Below are 14,338 nucleotides of genomic sequence, written 5' to 3'. Positions count from 1 at the left end.
CTTAGCTTGCAAGTGCCTTTGGGGACAACTTTGGACCCACTGGGAAGGGAAATAATTAAAACATCATTAGCTCCAGGAAGGGAAATTGAGAAGTGAGAGAAGGGAGAGGGAAAACACAAGGGGAAAGATGCAGAGAAGGGAAAACAAAAGAGAAACACTCAACAGCCCAAGATTATCTTAATTGTAAATGAGTTGGGGAAAGCTCAGGCTGAGTCAGGATGTCTGCAAGGGATGTAAACGAAGGGGAGAGAGGAGAACTGGCGCTGAAGCTGCTCGTGAGAATCCCATTAGGCAGTGAACATCTCTGAGGTTAGGGAACACAGGCTGGTCAGCAGCGCCTGTGAGAGGAGACAGTGAGCCCACCAGGGGAGGCTGGAGGCTGTGGGGGGCGGAGGAGCTTGCCCAGGGCACAGGCAGGGAAGTCTGGGACCTGCAGGGGTGGGGGGAGATGAGGAAGCAGGTGGGCAAAGGCACGGCAGGCTGGGAGGAGTGATGACATGCTGGAGCGCACCAGTGATGCTAACGTGTCTTCTGAGGAAGCTGAGGTACATCTCTCTCCCTTCAGGGTGAAGCTGGAAAGCCTGGAAAATCTGGCGAGAGAGGCCCTCCTGGCCCTCAGGTAAAACCCACCTTTCCCAGTCGCTAGTCTCGTTCCCAGCGTCTCTGTCCTTGCAACAAACGCAGCGGCCTCCCACCCAGCTCATCCAGCTCCGATAGCTCGCTCCTAAAGTTCTGGCGGTCCCCACACACATCATGCTTTCATGCTGACGACCATGTCTCTGATCCTAGCACAGGCTAGGGGCATCCGGGGGGGCTGGTAAATGTTTACACCCACTTTGCATAAGCCGGGGTGAGGCACAGAGAGGGGGATTCTGGGAGTGACCGAAAGATGTTCCTGGTGCCGGGCTTCCCCTGCTTACTGGCCACCCAGGGACCTGGCTCCAAGGCCTCTCCCGTCAGCCCAAGGCAGCCTTTACCTGGTTCTGCTCAGTGCTCTGAACATCTCTGCTTTGGATTGCAGGGTGCTCGTGGTTTCCCAGGAACCCCAGGCCTTCCTGGTGTCAAAGGTCACAGAGTAAGTATCATAGGGGGAGAGTGCTGGAAGAAAAAAGATTGACCAAGGGAGAAAAAAGTCTTGGTGGGGGGGGGACATGAATCGTCCTCTTCGGCTTCCCCAGAAGTGTGATTGAAAATCTTCTCTTGTTCCGTAGGGTTACCCAGGTCTAGATGGTGCTAAGGGAGAAGCTGGTGCTCCAGGTGTGAAGGTAAGGACCAAGCAGCACATGGGCATGGGGGACGGACGATGAGGAGATGCTGCTGAGCTCGGTGGAGTTAGGACATCTGAACAGCTTGGGTTAGGAACACCCAGCACTACAACCTAATGAATGAGCAGCAGGTCTGGAGAGCTCTGGGAATTGTCCCTCATGGAACTAAAGCTTGGAGGTGTTGGCGCTAGCTGAGATAACCAGAGCGTCCGGATTCTTCCGTGGGAATTGTCTTGTGGGCTGGCAGAGGGGGCCCTGCTCGCTGACCCTCTGCATCTTTTTTCCAGGGTGAGAGTGGTTCCCCAGGTGAGAACGGTTCTCCAGGCCCAATGGTGAGTATGAGTACCACCGTCTGGAGGGCCTCCAGACACTCTTGAGACTCCTTCTAAAGCCCAGCAGATGGCGCCACTGTAGATGCCACCGCTCCCTTTGGGCAAAGTAGATACTCAGTTTTGTAGATTGATTCGATTAGGAGCAAAAAGTAAAGTGTGTCAAGTGGATGGTTTGTGCAAGGACTCACCAGCATTTCTTTGAAATAACCCTGGTAACACACTGAAGGTGTGCTTCAATTTTTACAAATTCTGTTTATTTTCAACATTTGGGGGAGTTCGTCTATTGCAAGGAACAAGATGTGCCTATAACAGGGCTCCTAATAGGTAACAATGGGAGCACCTGTGTGTCCTGCCACGGCAGAGAAACCTTTGGTGTCATAGGGGGGTCCTGAATCAGGAAGGCGGGACCAGGGGCGTCCACACCTTTGCCTCCTGGGGGCTACCGGCTCCCTCCCTTCCAGTGTCCATGAAGGGCCTGCAGGTTAAGTGATGGGGCCGAGCGGCCGTTAAACCAACTCATGCTTGTGCCTCTTGATGTGTGTTCCAGGGTCCCCGCGGCTTGCCTGGTGAGAGAGGACGGACTGGCCCTGCCGGCGCTGCAGTGAGTAATTGACAAGACCCAGAGCTACCATTTGCCCAGCTCTTTGGAGTTCACGAGGCACTTGTATTCAGGGTTATTTCACCTGACCCTCAAAGCAACCCCACGAGGTGTAGACAGTATCATCCTCCCGTGAGGATTCACTCTGAGTGTGCCCGTCACAGATCCTCAGGCTGGGTCTGCACAGTCGGAGGACTGGGGGTGGGGGAGGCCATGGGAGAGCTGGTGTGTGAGGACAAGAGTCTCTTTAACCAGTCTCGATTATTCAGGTAATCCCTTGACAGTCTCACCCACTCCCCAATCAATCCTGTTTGAATTTATGGACAGACTTTAGTTGGCTATAGTACTGTGTTCCTTTTAGTTCTTTCTGCTTGCTTAGATGCTGCTCTAGAAAAGTGTATCAGTCTAGGATCAACTCACATACTTGACTGCATTGTTGGTGACACGTGATATGCCAGTGGCCACCGCCTCACGGGCACGCCCTCTGTTTGATACCCAGATGCTTTGTCTTACCCAGCCTTCCCTCGAATCCTGCTAGGCGGATTCTGTTGTCCTCCCCCCTTTAGAGGAGAAGAAACGGAGGCGCTGAATGGCTAACTAGCCTAAGACAAGCCGTGCTCTGCAGCCTCGGACTCTGGTGGCCTCGTGTTAATGGGGGAGTTAAGAGCGTGGGGATTTGTAGCAGTGGAGGGTGTAGGTGTTTAGCTCTGATCCCTTAGCAATAGAGAGCCCTTGTGGGCGCCTGCTCAGGCGAGTGATGCGATGAAAGCTGTGTTTAAGAAAGATTATGCTCTCTGTTGATTTCACACCCCAGCCACCCAGGCTCTGAGGCCCCTCCTTGTGGGTCCTTGCAGGACCGGCCAAAGTAAATCAGCTTCCCTCCGTTGTGCTGCTGTCCAGATAATGTATCTGTTTTGGCAGAAATTTCCCTCAGAAGCAGATCAGTGAAATAGCACGCAGTCTCAACCCCCATTTGTCAGCCAAAGCTGTTGAAGTGGCTTGTCCCCAGGTCACTTTGTGTGAGGGGATTAGAGAGCCCCGGGCCTGCCAAGAAGCACTGTGATTGCTACAGATTGTCCAGACCTGGCTTGTGCCTTTTTGGCCAGGCTTGGAGTCATGGGGGCCACACTCCATAAGGGGCACAGATGACCTGCACCCCTGTTCTCCTTCCTCCTCCAGTCAGCCCTGCTTCTTACTTCTCCTTGCTGACTCCTGTCCCTACGGTAGTCAGACTGGCAGGGTGTGCATAGGATTTGGCATGGAAGAGGGACAACGTCACACAGTTCCCAGTGCAGGCCTGGTATCCAGGCCTGGCCAAGGGCTGGGCTGGGCTGTGGTCATGTGCCCCCCACCTTGGGCCAGATGGTGCCCACTCCCCAGCTTTCCTGCAGGTGGGGGAGCCCTTGATGCCTGTCCAACTTTGGCCTTTTGGGCAACACCACACTCCCCTTGCTCACTAGCAGCCCAGGCCTCTCCTCTGGCTGACCCCTGGAGGGAGGGTGCTTTGCGAAGCAGCCAGCCCAGAAGGGGCTCTGGCCAGTGCTGAGGGTTTATGTTCCCTGTGACATTTTCTTCTGTTAAGTCTTCTCCTGCTTCCCTGGTTAATGCCAACCGGGAGAGTCTCAGTCATGAGAAATGGACCACAGCCAGGAGAAAGACTTGAGTCTTATTTAAAACAGGAGCTCCCCCTAAAGCATCCTTCCTCAGCTTCCCAGGAGAGGCAGAGGCAGGCAGGCGGGGCTCAGCTGAGGTCTTCCAGAACCCGGTGCCCGGCCCAGCTCCACCCGGCCTAATGATTCCCGGGACCTGGAGGGGCCTTGAGAAAGAGACCCTGGAGGTGCTCACCCTCAAAGTGCGTGGCCTATAGAGGAAGAGCCGGCAGCCTTGCTGTCTGTGAAAGAAGTCTCAGGACAGATTCGGTCCTCAGGCTGTGCCTGGTGCCCTGTCCCCATCACCAAGCTTCTTCCTGGGCTGGTAGCAGATACACTGCAGCTTCTCTGTCTTCCATGGAAGCAGGTTGTTCTGTGGGTTGGGGATGGGGACACAGATCCAAGAATTGACCAAGGAGATTAACTGAGTCCTGAAAGAGCTTTCTGCTGCAATAGGCAGGAAGAACTGAGTCAGAATCGATGCTTGGCTGTTTCATTTTCACTGAGTCTTTCAATGATAACATGGCCTTGAATTTGGGGATACTTGGGGTCTAAATGGAAATTTAAGAAATGATGGAGTAGCTGGAAAATTACCCAAGTTCTCTGCGGTTGAGAGCAAGCCCACTGCAGGCCCAGTTCTCAAAGCCACCATGGAGGGTCCTGGGGCTGCTTCCCGCTGCAGTGCACACCTGCCAGCCTCCTGCTCAGCCCTGGGGCACCGTGAGAGGGACTGGACATGTGGGTGGCTCCCATAACGGCTGCTTCCTTCTCGCTCACAGGGCGCTCGAGGCAATGACGGTCAACCAGGCCCTGCAGGGCCTCCGGTAAGTTCACTTCACCCCCGGCAGGTTTACCTGAGTCCCAGGCAGCCGCCCAGTGAAGTGGCAGTGTTTACTCAGTATCCAGGCCACATTCTGGATTCTCCCGGAAAAAGAGGAACAACTTTTCATTACTAAGGGAGTATGTTGGAAACAAGCTTTGAAGCAGTAGTTCATTTTTCTCAGCTACACTTTTGGTAGTTTTTCTGGGGATGGGTAGAGAGGGAGGTGAAAGAACGACTTGCTTCTCACCATGTATATAGTCAGAAACTATATACTGCATCAGAAATGCAGTTTCCCCAAGCCAGGCTTGGGGACACTGGCAGTGGGGACAGTTTTCATCCAGGGACTTTCGGCCACAATGGGTATAGAACAATATCAGTACAAAGGTGGGAAGGCATGGGAGGTGAGGGGGTGGCTTGCTTTGGAGGCTAGAGATAGTCTGGCCAGACTGGGCCTTCACCTCTGCATCTGCTTGCTTCCTCCAGGGTCCTGTGGGTCCTGCTGGCGGTCCTGGCTTTCCTGGTGCTCCTGGTGCCAAGGTGCGTGTCCTGCTTGTCGAGTCAGGACCCCCCCTTTCCCCATAACCCTTGCTGACTGCCCCCACCGGATGATCCACCTTCCCTTTGGAGGAGTGTCCCCCACCCCTCGCCCCACCCCTTGCCCCACTGCTGCTCTCCGTGGAAGCAAGGAAATAGCCAGGCATTTTGCAGAGTCACCAGCTGGAAGGGAAAGTAAGATAGAATGATAAAAAGCTGCAGATACAGTTACAGCTTCAGAGTGGGACAAGGCAGAAAAAGATGGGGGGACCCCTGAGACCTGGGAGGGGACCGAAGATCAGGAAACTGAAGAAAAAAGGCAAAGCTCAGCTGACTTAGATCCGGAAGAGAGTTGGACGGAAGTGGGCGCAGAGATGGTTCCATCCTTCCCTCTCACCCCTGCTTCATCTTGGGGGGCAGGGCTTGTCTCTCCCAAACCGTGTTAATAGAGTTCTTCCAAGGATTAATAGAGGCCAGTGGGAGGCCAGCCAGTTCAGGGAAAGGCCCCTGTGGCCCAGGAGGGATTCCAACACGCGTGCGTCCCTGGGAATTCTCTCCTGGTGCCGCCAGGAGATGAATAAGGAGCCTCCATGTGGTCACTGGCATCAGGTTGCTTTTCCCCTTTCGGGGGGGTTTCCATGGCAACCAGACAGTGTCTGAGGCCCCAGGAGCTGGGTGAAGGAGACCCATTGTGAAGAGGGACAGCGGAAGGTGAGGGGGTCTGACCTTTAGAAAATAATAATTACAAAAGTAAAGCAAGAATGTTCTGAGAAGAAACCTGAGGAGGCCGTGCCCTCCCTCCAGGTCAGCAGTCCTCCCCAGGGACTCCGCCGTCCAGAGAGCCCAGCTCACAGCCAGCTGTAACTTTCAGGAAAAAATGAAAGTAAAAGCAGAGGCCATTTGGGAAAAGTAGTGTCGGGGTGCTGGTCCCTCAGCTTGCCTTTTGCCCTGGCTTGCTGGCTTCCTTCAAACAGGCTTGACTCAGAGCCTGGTTCATATTAGCCAGATACAAACCCAGTGGCACCCCAAGCTGAGATGTTCAAGAGCCTCGATAAAAGAGAAAATAGGTGGGGAAGGGGAGGTAAAGGTGCCTACGCATCTCAGCCATCTGTCCATCATCCCACAAAGCTGGACTGGCAGGCTGCCCAGTTCAGGCTTTTCTGATGAGTACTGAGGGAACCAGCACAAAGCCCAGCCTGTAACATGAACCTGTGTGCCTGCTTGTGGTGGCCACCAAGGAAGGGGGAGATGGAGAGTAGAGTGGGGCAGGTAGAAAGTCATCAGGTCAGCGGGCCCAGCCAGGCAGCCTGCATGGGAACCCTTTTTGGAATGTGTGCAAAGCTTGTCCTGAACTGTTGCCCACAGGGTCTGTGTCCCCCTGACCTGTCCTCACTGCATCCTTCCCTGCCTCTTTCCAGGGTGAAGCTGGCCCCACCGGTGCTCGAGGTCCCGAAGGCGCCCAGGGTCCTCGCGGTGAACCGGGTACTCCTGGGTCCCCTGGGCCAGCTGGTGCTGCTGTGAGTGTCTTTTGCCTGAAGGGTCTGGGGTCTGAGGCCTTGGCACACTTGACTCTCTGCTGAGGCCACTGGCGCCTCAATCATCACACCTTCCGTCTGGCTCAATGCCTGCCACCCCCCACCAGTCTCTAGAGACACGTCTCCCTCCATCACCCATCCTCCCTTGAAGTGTCTGGCAGGGCCCTGCCTGGAACGGACCAGGGGCCTAGGAGCACGATGTGGGGTGGGAATGTATTCTTCACTGCTTATCTTATAACGACACTGTCTCCTTTTTCAGGGCAACCCTGGAACTGATGGAATCCCTGGAGCCAAGGGATCTGCTGTGAGTGCTGCCCTCGGACTCAGCTCCTCCAGGTGGGGTCAGTCCCTCTTCGCGCCCTCCTCCTAATGCCCTTCTCTCTGCTCATGCTGACAGGGTGCCCCTGGCATTGCTGGTGCTCCCGGCTTCCCTGGACCCCGTGGTCCACCCGGCCCTCAAGGTGCAACTGGTCCTCTGGGCCCGAAAGGTCAAACGGTAAGATCCAGTGAACCCTGAGTCCCACCCACAGCCCCAGAGTCAAACCCGCCCCTACCTCCTGTGCCCACAGAGTCCTCTAGTGGGCTGCCTTTAAGGGTGGGGGTGGCGGAGGACTTCTAGGGCCATGGGGAGAACCGAGTGTGAGAACCTGCTCTTCTCCTTTGTTAAGGGTGAGCCTGGTATTGCTGGCTTCAAAGGCGAACAAGGCCCCAAGGGAGAACCGGTGAGTACCTGGCTGCCACCCCTGGCCCACTGCCCACCTCCGCAGCAGGCATGTCCCTTACCCTGGGCCCTCTGAGGGTGTACCCAGAGATGAGATGTGACAGAGAAGCTGATGCAGTCTCAGCTGCCATCTTCGGCTTGACCAGCTTGACTACCACTTCTCCTCACCCAGCTGATCCTTTGTGACCTCACTTCCCCAGGTCCCCCAGCCCTGAAACAGCAGTCATAGCCACCTCCTCCTCATGCCAGGCCTGTGCTTGCCCCAGGGCCAGGCAAAGACTCACCCTGTTTCTCTGCTATGCTGGTTCTCAGGGCCCTGCTGGTCCCCAAGGAGCCCCTGGTCCTGCTGGTGAAGAAGGGAAAAGAGGTGCCCGTGGAGAACCTGGTGGTGCTGGGCCCGCCGGTCCCCCTGGAGAAAGAGTAAGTGGGCCAGGAGTCCTTCCCTACGCTTGTTGGGGTGTGCCCTGGAGATACAAATTGAGTTCCTGTGGCTCTGGGTCTTTGCCAAGTCTGTGGACCTCATGTTCCTTTTCTCCACCCACCTCCACACTCCTTAGTGTCCCTCACCCCTGGGTGACATGAAGCAGTGGGAGTTCCTTTCCAAAAGGTGGGGGCAGGCCCAAGAAGTTAATCTCTCAGAATCTTGTGCCTGGAGCTTCCCAGGTGGTGCGAGTGGAAAAGAACCCACCTGCTAACGCAGGAGACGTAAAGAGACACGGGTTCGATCCCTGGATCAGGAAGATCCCCTGGAGGAGGGCATGGCAACCCACTCCAGTATTCTTGCCTGGAGAATTGCCACGGACAGAGAAGCCTGGCAGGCTACAGTCCATAGCGTTGCAGAGTCAGACATGACTGAAGTGACTTAGTAGGCATGCATGCACATAGCTTCTGTTCTGCAGAGACTGCGGTAGGAGGGTTGGTGGGATGGACACCTGGATCCTGACTAGGCTCTCTGCAGCCACAATTGGGTCAAGGGCCTCCCTAACTCATTGCCTCTCCCCTCTACTTCTTCCTAGGGTGCTCCTGGAAACCGTGGTTTCCCAGGTCAGGATGGTCTGGCAGGTCCCAAGGTGAGTTGGGGAACAGGGACTGGGGCCCACCCATCACCAGTCAAATGGCTTTCTGCTGACCTGCTGCCTCCTCTTGTGTAGGGAGCCCCTGGAGAGCGAGGACCCAGTGGCCTTGCTGGTCCCAAGGGAGCCAACGGTGACCCTGGCCGTCCTGGAGAGCCTGGCCTTCCTGGAGCCCGGGTAAGTAGCAGGGATGCTTCTGTTTTCGGCTTCCAACTCTGAGAAGACTCCTCATGCCCTACCCGACCTGGTCCCTCCAATCCTGTGCTGACACCCATCCCCTTCTCTCTCCTAAACAAAGGGTCTCACTGGTCGCCCTGGTGATGCTGGTCCTCAAGGCAAAGTTGGTCCTTCCGTAAGTCCATCTTCTGGGGTCATTGGGAGAGGTTGGGGGGTACTCTTGGGGAGGCAGGTGGGAAGAGAGACAGGAGCCGGGTGGGGGCAGCCTGTGAATTTTGAGAATTGGGGAGGGGAATGGATGGGATGGTAGGTCCTGTGGCCAGGTGTGGCCTATGCAGTGGCTGCAAGTTCTAAAAATGCCACCTCTTGTGCATTTGGGCCTTCTTTTGGGGAAGACAGCCTGATGTGCGCTTTCAGGAACAAAACTTCTAAGCTAGGCAGTACCTTGTCACTGATGAGTCCCGTGTGTGATGTTGGCTGCCGGTTGCGACCTTGGTCAATCCCACATGCTGTTTGTCTGGCTGGTGACCTGCCCTGAGCCTGCGCTCAGTAGATGGACAAATATGGTCTCGTGTCTATGTGCTGAGAATGGTGTCCTCTCTTTCAGGGAGCCCCTGGTGAAGACGGTCGCCCTGGACCCCCAGGTCCTCAGGGGGCTCGTGGGCAGCCTGGTGTCATGGGTTTCCCTGGCCCCAAAGGTGCCAATGTAAGTAATCATCTGCCCTTCCATTTCCTTCCACATGGTGCCGCTACCTCCCTGCCCCTGGGGAAAGGGCTGGTTCCCAGAGTTAACCCAAGGGCTGTGATGAGCGAGATCCATGGTGTTCTGGGTGGCTTGGACCTCCATACCCCAAGGAGTGCCTGTGATCAGGGGAATCCCAGGGCTCTTTAGAGCCCTCAGAACATCTCAGCCATGACACCGATCCCCGGGTCAGCGTTATCAGCTCACACCTCTGAGCATAAGAGAGGCACTGATCCTCGACTTTAGCCTTTACTGTCCATCAGGCAGTGGCCCCACACCCCAATCTCCCCCCTGGCCATACCCCTACTCCCACCAAAGCCCTCCACCTCATGGCCCTGCCCTCTTTCTTCCAGGGTGAGCCTGGCAAAGCTGGTGAGAAAGGACTGCCTGGTGCTCCTGGTCTGAGAGTAAGTGCCTCCCCACTGCCCACCCCTGGGTGTTTGTTGCTCCCTGTGGGGAGGGAGCATCCCTGTGGCATGCTCCTGGGACCCCTGGTTGGCAGCATGATGCCCATGGCTGAGCCTGTGCTGCTCTGGGCCCTGTGAGAGTCCACCCCAGGAGACTTTGGTGGCTGACAGCATCCAGGGAGGTGAAGAAGGCTCTTATGCTGAGGACTGAGGGAAAAGAGGGGGATGGGAAGGGAGGGTGGAGAAATGGAGTTCAGGCGGAGGATTGGCTGGAAACTCTGGGCCACGTAGTGCACCCGCCCGGTGCTGGGGTCTGCAGAACTGGAGGAGTGTATCATGATAGCTCCCCTCTCTCCCCACTAGGGTCTTCCTGGCAAAGATGGTGAGACAGGTGCTGCAGGCCCCCCTGGACCCGCTGTAAGTACCCACCCAGCCTCTCCAGGTAGCCTGTGGGCAGGGGCTTGGGGCGGTGGAGGTGGGTGGGGGGTGATGGAGCTGACAGATGTGGATCTGGGCTGATCCAGCACCCTGACCCAGCCTGAGCAGAGGCAGTGTGGACCCCGCCCTGGTGGTCTGGGGTGCAGGTCACTCACTGGTGGGAGAACAGTGGGCAGTGAGGGTGGTGTTGCCTGCCGTGGGTGGCCCCCTGGCCCCTCTAGCCCTGGATGTGGCATCCAGGCTCTCCAGGAGCTGGCTCAGCTCACCATTGTCTTCCTCTGCAGGGACCAGCTGGTGAACGAGGCGAGCAGGGTGCTCCTGGGCCATCTGGGTTCCAGGTAGGCGGCTGGACCAGCCTCCTGTTTATTCTCTGTCCAGGGCTCTGGGGTGGCAGCAGCGCCCCCTCAGTGGGGCTAGGGGATGGGTCTTCTCGCACCCCAGCTTTTGCCCTGTGCTGGCCTCCCCAGAGGGTAGGGCAGCAACCTAACTCCTTTCCTAACTAAGTCACCTTGGCTTCTAGGGACTTCCTGGCCCTCCCGGCCCCCCAGGAGAAGGTGGAAAACCAGGTGACCAGGTGAGTATGGGGTCCTGTGAATCTGCAGCGTGTTTAGGTGGGAAGGTCTATTCTGATGCCCAGGAGGCAAGGGCGGGAGGGGGAACAAGGAGCTCAGTGAGGCAGGGAGTGTCTGGGTCCCGCAGCCCAGCTCGCCACAGTCTGAGCTCCGCAGCTAACAGGAGGGGTGCTCGGCCAAGGCTCCGGGGCAGAAAAACCTTGCTCTCTCACATTCTTCTTTGATCTTCAGGGTGTTCCTGGTGAAGCTGGAGCTCCTGGCCTCGTGGGTCCCAGGGTGAGTGTCCTGTTGGCCATTCCCAAGTGGCCTCTCTGAGCGGTTCTGCCTGCCTGTCCCAGCAGAACAGCAGCCCCGGGTCCTGCCCCCCCACCGTGCCCCCCAATCCAGCTCCGCTCCTATCTCCCTGCTTCTCCCTGGCTCTCTGTCCTCTTCAGGCCTCTGCCTGACTGGTCCATGGTGTCTCCACTCCAGGGTGAACGAGGTTTCCCAGGAGAACGTGGCTCCCCTGGCTCCCAGGGCCTCCAGGGGGCCCGCGGCCTCCCCGGCACTCCTGGCACTGATGGTCCCAAAGTAAGTGGGATGGGTGTGGTCCTCTGGGTAGAAGGGGAGCGGGGCTTGGGGCATGAAGATGGAAGGAGGGAGGGATGGAGGGTGAGACCCAAAGGGGTCTGGGCAGAGGAAGAAGGGGAGGAAAGGGGGCTTGGGGTGCCCAGAGGAGGAGCTGCCCATCACAGAGCCCTCTCCCCTACAGGGCGCAGCTGGCCCAGCTGGCCCCCCTGGGGCTCAGGGCCCTCCAGGTCTGCAGGGCATGCCCGGTGAGAGGGGAGCAGCTGGTATCGCCGGACCCAAGGGAGACAGGGTGAGTACCGGGCTGAGCAGGCCTCCCCCCCACTCCCTCCTGCTCCCCACAGCACCCAGTCACCTCCTTGAAGAACTTGGAGGCCCCTCCATGGCTCTCTGTTTGACCTTTAGTGACATCATCCGCTGACACATTCCTCCATCTCACTTCTCTTACTGCTCATCACCCACGGTGAGACCACAGCAAACCCTTCTTGTCCAGGCTCTGAGCCCTGCCTGGAGCCCATTCAGGGAGGACACTGCGCTGGCAAAGCGGGTCTTGGAGTGCCTCCCTGAGGTGGCCCGTTTTCTGTATTCCACAGGGTGATGTTGGTGAGAAAGGCCCCGAGGGCGCCCCCGGGAAGGACGGTGGACGAGTAAGTCGATGCTGGTGGCAGGCTCCCTGGGGTTGGGATGGGGATGGATGCAGGGATCCCATGCACTCAGGGGACAGAGGGGCCGTGTGTGAGCTTGGTCCCTGGTCCTGTGTTCCATTGTGTGGGCTGGGCATCCGCAGGGACTTACCTGTCAACGCTGGGACCCCGGGGTGAGAGGGCGTTCTGGGGGCCATGGAAGGATACACCAAGGACCCCTGGGTGTGGGCACCCCAGGCTCCCTGCTGGGCACCGCGTCCCTGGCTTCTCTCCTGGCCCCTCACTCCACCTTCTCTTCCCAGGGTCTGACTGGCCCCATTGGCCCCCCTGGCCCAGCCGGTGCCAACGGTGAGAAGGTGAGTCATGGAACCCTTTCTTCACTCTGCCCCCATCAGATCTCCTTCTCACCTCCTGCCAAAGACTGCTCTCCCTCCTCCCCTCGATCAACAGCTGTCACCCTCCTCCTCTCCAACTGCTGTAAGGAGTGCGGGTGGGGGCCTTCTTAGCAGCAGAGTCCTGGCGGTGTGCGCCAGTGAGGGAAGCAGAGGGGTGGGGCACGGGTGTCTTTCTCGATGCCCTGAGGAGGATGCAGGTGTGGCTGAAGCAACGAGAAAACAGGCTTTGGGTCGCTGGGGAGACCGGAGCCCCCACCCGCCGTCAGGGCTGCTTCCTGGGTGCACTTTGCTCTGGAGGGGCCCCCTCTGAATCCACACCCCTCATCTCTGGCTTTTGTCCCCATCCCCCGCCCCGACCTTAGGGAGAAGTTGGACCCCCTGGTCCTGCTGGAACTGCTGGTGCTCGAGGTGCCCCGGTGAGTATCTATCTGCCCGGAGCCTGGCCCTGCAGGGGCTTGGCTCCCTCCCTGCAGTTCAGGTCTGGGGATGGGAGGAAAGATGAGAAAGGAAAGGGAGAAGGCACGCACCCCTGTCCCGTGATGTGATCACGGTGGAGGGCCTTCAGGTCCCCAGACCCTCGGGCCACAGGAGGCCTTCTGGCCTGGCTCGGTTTGTTTAGGATGGAGCTCCCTGACCCCTTTTCTCAGGGGTTACTGCGTAGTAGGCTGGGCCAGGGCGGGCTCTGGGCCCCCAGGAAGAACTGAGCGGGCAGGCAGCTGAGCCTCCGCGCCCCTTTCCTCACAGGGTGAACGTGGAGAGACAGGCCCCCCTGGACCCGCTGGATTCGCCGGTCCCCCTGTGAGTATCTCTGTCCACCTCCCCTGCCACACCTTCTACTCTGGTCAGCTCTGCGTCATTCCTCAGCCCACGGGGAAGGGAGGGAGGGAGGGACAGGGCTTAAAGAGGAGGGGAATGGCTCCTTTCCCTCCACACCGGTGTGACAGTCCCGACCTCAGAGCAGGCGCTCAGACCCGGGGTGGACACACACTCACACACAGTCTCTGGCCCTTTGGGAGGAGCTGTTGCCCCCAACTCACTGGCTTCCTCCTTCCTGAGCCAGGGTGCTGATGGCCAGCCTGGTGCCAAAGGTGAACAAGGAGAAGCCGGCCAGAAAGGTGACGCTGGTGCCCCCGGTCCTCAGGGCCCCTCTGGAGCTCCTGGGCCTCAGGTGGGTAAAACTGAGCTCCCCTGGGAGCTGACCCCACAGGACAGGGAGGCTGGGCGCAGGTGGAGGGGCCTGGGCAGGCCAAGGGCGGCCGGGCGGCCTGGCTGCTGCAGCCGAGGCGGAGGGCAGAGGCTGCAGGAAGAAGTTTGTACTCAGGGTTGAAGGTTCAGGAGCTACACTACCCTGGTTTCGTTGTTACGGGTGTGGGTGCGTGGTGGGGGCTGGGGGAGGGAACACAGGTACCTCTTGTGGCTCAGGACAGAGCAGCCAGCCTCCTGGGAGACCCTGATTGGGCTCTGAGGACGCCTAATGGGCTTCTCCTCCCAAGGTCTCCTGGAACATGAGTCTTCTATTGGTCGGGGTAGCAGGCCCGCCTGTGATAGCTTCCCAGGCTGGGATGTTCATGCTAACAAAGCTCCATCTTTGTGGTCCTGGCTCTCGGGAGTCTGGGGTCAGGACGACTGGGCCTCACTGTTTCCCTCCTTTCTCCTCAGGGTCCTACTGGTGTGACTGGTCCTAAAGGAGCCCGAGGTGCTCAAGGCCCCCCGGTGAGTGAGGCCCCCACCCCCACTGTCGCTGGGCCGGGTGGAGGGCACTGGTTGGGGGAGGGTGGCAGCTTCTCTCACACCCATCCTGGCCTCACAGGGAAGGCCCTGCCCCAGAGGCTGCACCCCACCTCCTTCCTTCTCACCCACTTTTGC

At 58.1% G+C, this 14,338-nt stretch overlaps 1 protein-coding gene across 1 annotated transcript in view; it reads left to right on the top strand.

Moving 5' to 3' along the window:
* The window catches only part of COL2A1 (collagen type II alpha 1 chain), a 30,306-nt gene that overhangs the window by 9,379 nt on the left and 6,589 nt on the right, over window positions 1–14,338 (top strand). Inside the window, exons 12-40 of the mRNA XM_055581995.1 lie at window positions 566–619; window positions 1,022–1,075; window positions 1,212–1,265; window positions 1,553–1,597; window positions 2,145–2,198; window positions 4,624–4,668; window positions 5,151–5,204; window positions 6,620–6,718; window positions 6,996–7,040; window positions 7,134–7,232; window positions 7,405–7,458; window positions 7,770–7,877; window positions 8,474–8,527; window positions 8,609–8,707; window positions 8,829–8,882; window positions 9,315–9,413; window positions 9,803–9,856; window positions 10,220–10,273; window positions 10,579–10,632; window positions 10,815–10,868; window positions 11,098–11,142; window positions 11,338–11,436; window positions 11,618–11,725; window positions 12,027–12,080; window positions 12,380–12,433; window positions 12,835–12,888; window positions 13,217–13,270; window positions 13,533–13,640; window positions 14,132–14,185. Of these exons, the coding sequence (XP_055437970.1) occupies window positions 566–619; window positions 1,022–1,075; window positions 1,212–1,265; window positions 1,553–1,597; window positions 2,145–2,198; window positions 4,624–4,668; window positions 5,151–5,204; window positions 6,620–6,718; window positions 6,996–7,040; window positions 7,134–7,232; window positions 7,405–7,458; window positions 7,770–7,877; window positions 8,474–8,527; window positions 8,609–8,707; window positions 8,829–8,882; window positions 9,315–9,413; window positions 9,803–9,856; window positions 10,220–10,273; window positions 10,579–10,632; window positions 10,815–10,868; window positions 11,098–11,142; window positions 11,338–11,436; window positions 11,618–11,725; window positions 12,027–12,080; window positions 12,380–12,433; window positions 12,835–12,888; window positions 13,217–13,270; window positions 13,533–13,640; window positions 14,132–14,185 (1,917 nt within the window). The remainder of the gene's footprint in view (window positions 1–565; window positions 620–1,021; window positions 1,076–1,211; window positions 1,266–1,552; window positions 1,598–2,144; window positions 2,199–4,623; window positions 4,669–5,150; window positions 5,205–6,619; window positions 6,719–6,995; window positions 7,041–7,133; window positions 7,233–7,404; window positions 7,459–7,769; window positions 7,878–8,473; window positions 8,528–8,608; window positions 8,708–8,828; window positions 8,883–9,314; window positions 9,414–9,802; window positions 9,857–10,219; window positions 10,274–10,578; window positions 10,633–10,814; window positions 10,869–11,097; window positions 11,143–11,337; window positions 11,437–11,617; window positions 11,726–12,026; window positions 12,081–12,379; window positions 12,434–12,834; window positions 12,889–13,216; window positions 13,271–13,532; window positions 13,641–14,131; window positions 14,186–14,338) is intronic.

Source organism: Bubalus kerabau, chromosome 1 (genome assembly GCF_029407905.1).
Source record: "Bubalus kerabau isolate K-KA32 ecotype Philippines breed swamp buffalo chromosome 1, PCC_UOA_SB_1v2, whole genome shotgun sequence".
NCBI lineage: Eukaryota > Metazoa > Chordata > Mammalia > Artiodactyla > Bovidae > Bubalus > Bubalus kerabau.
The sequence above is the reverse complement of the archived record's forward strand: the minus strand, read 5'-3'. Positions and strand labels throughout refer to the sequence as shown.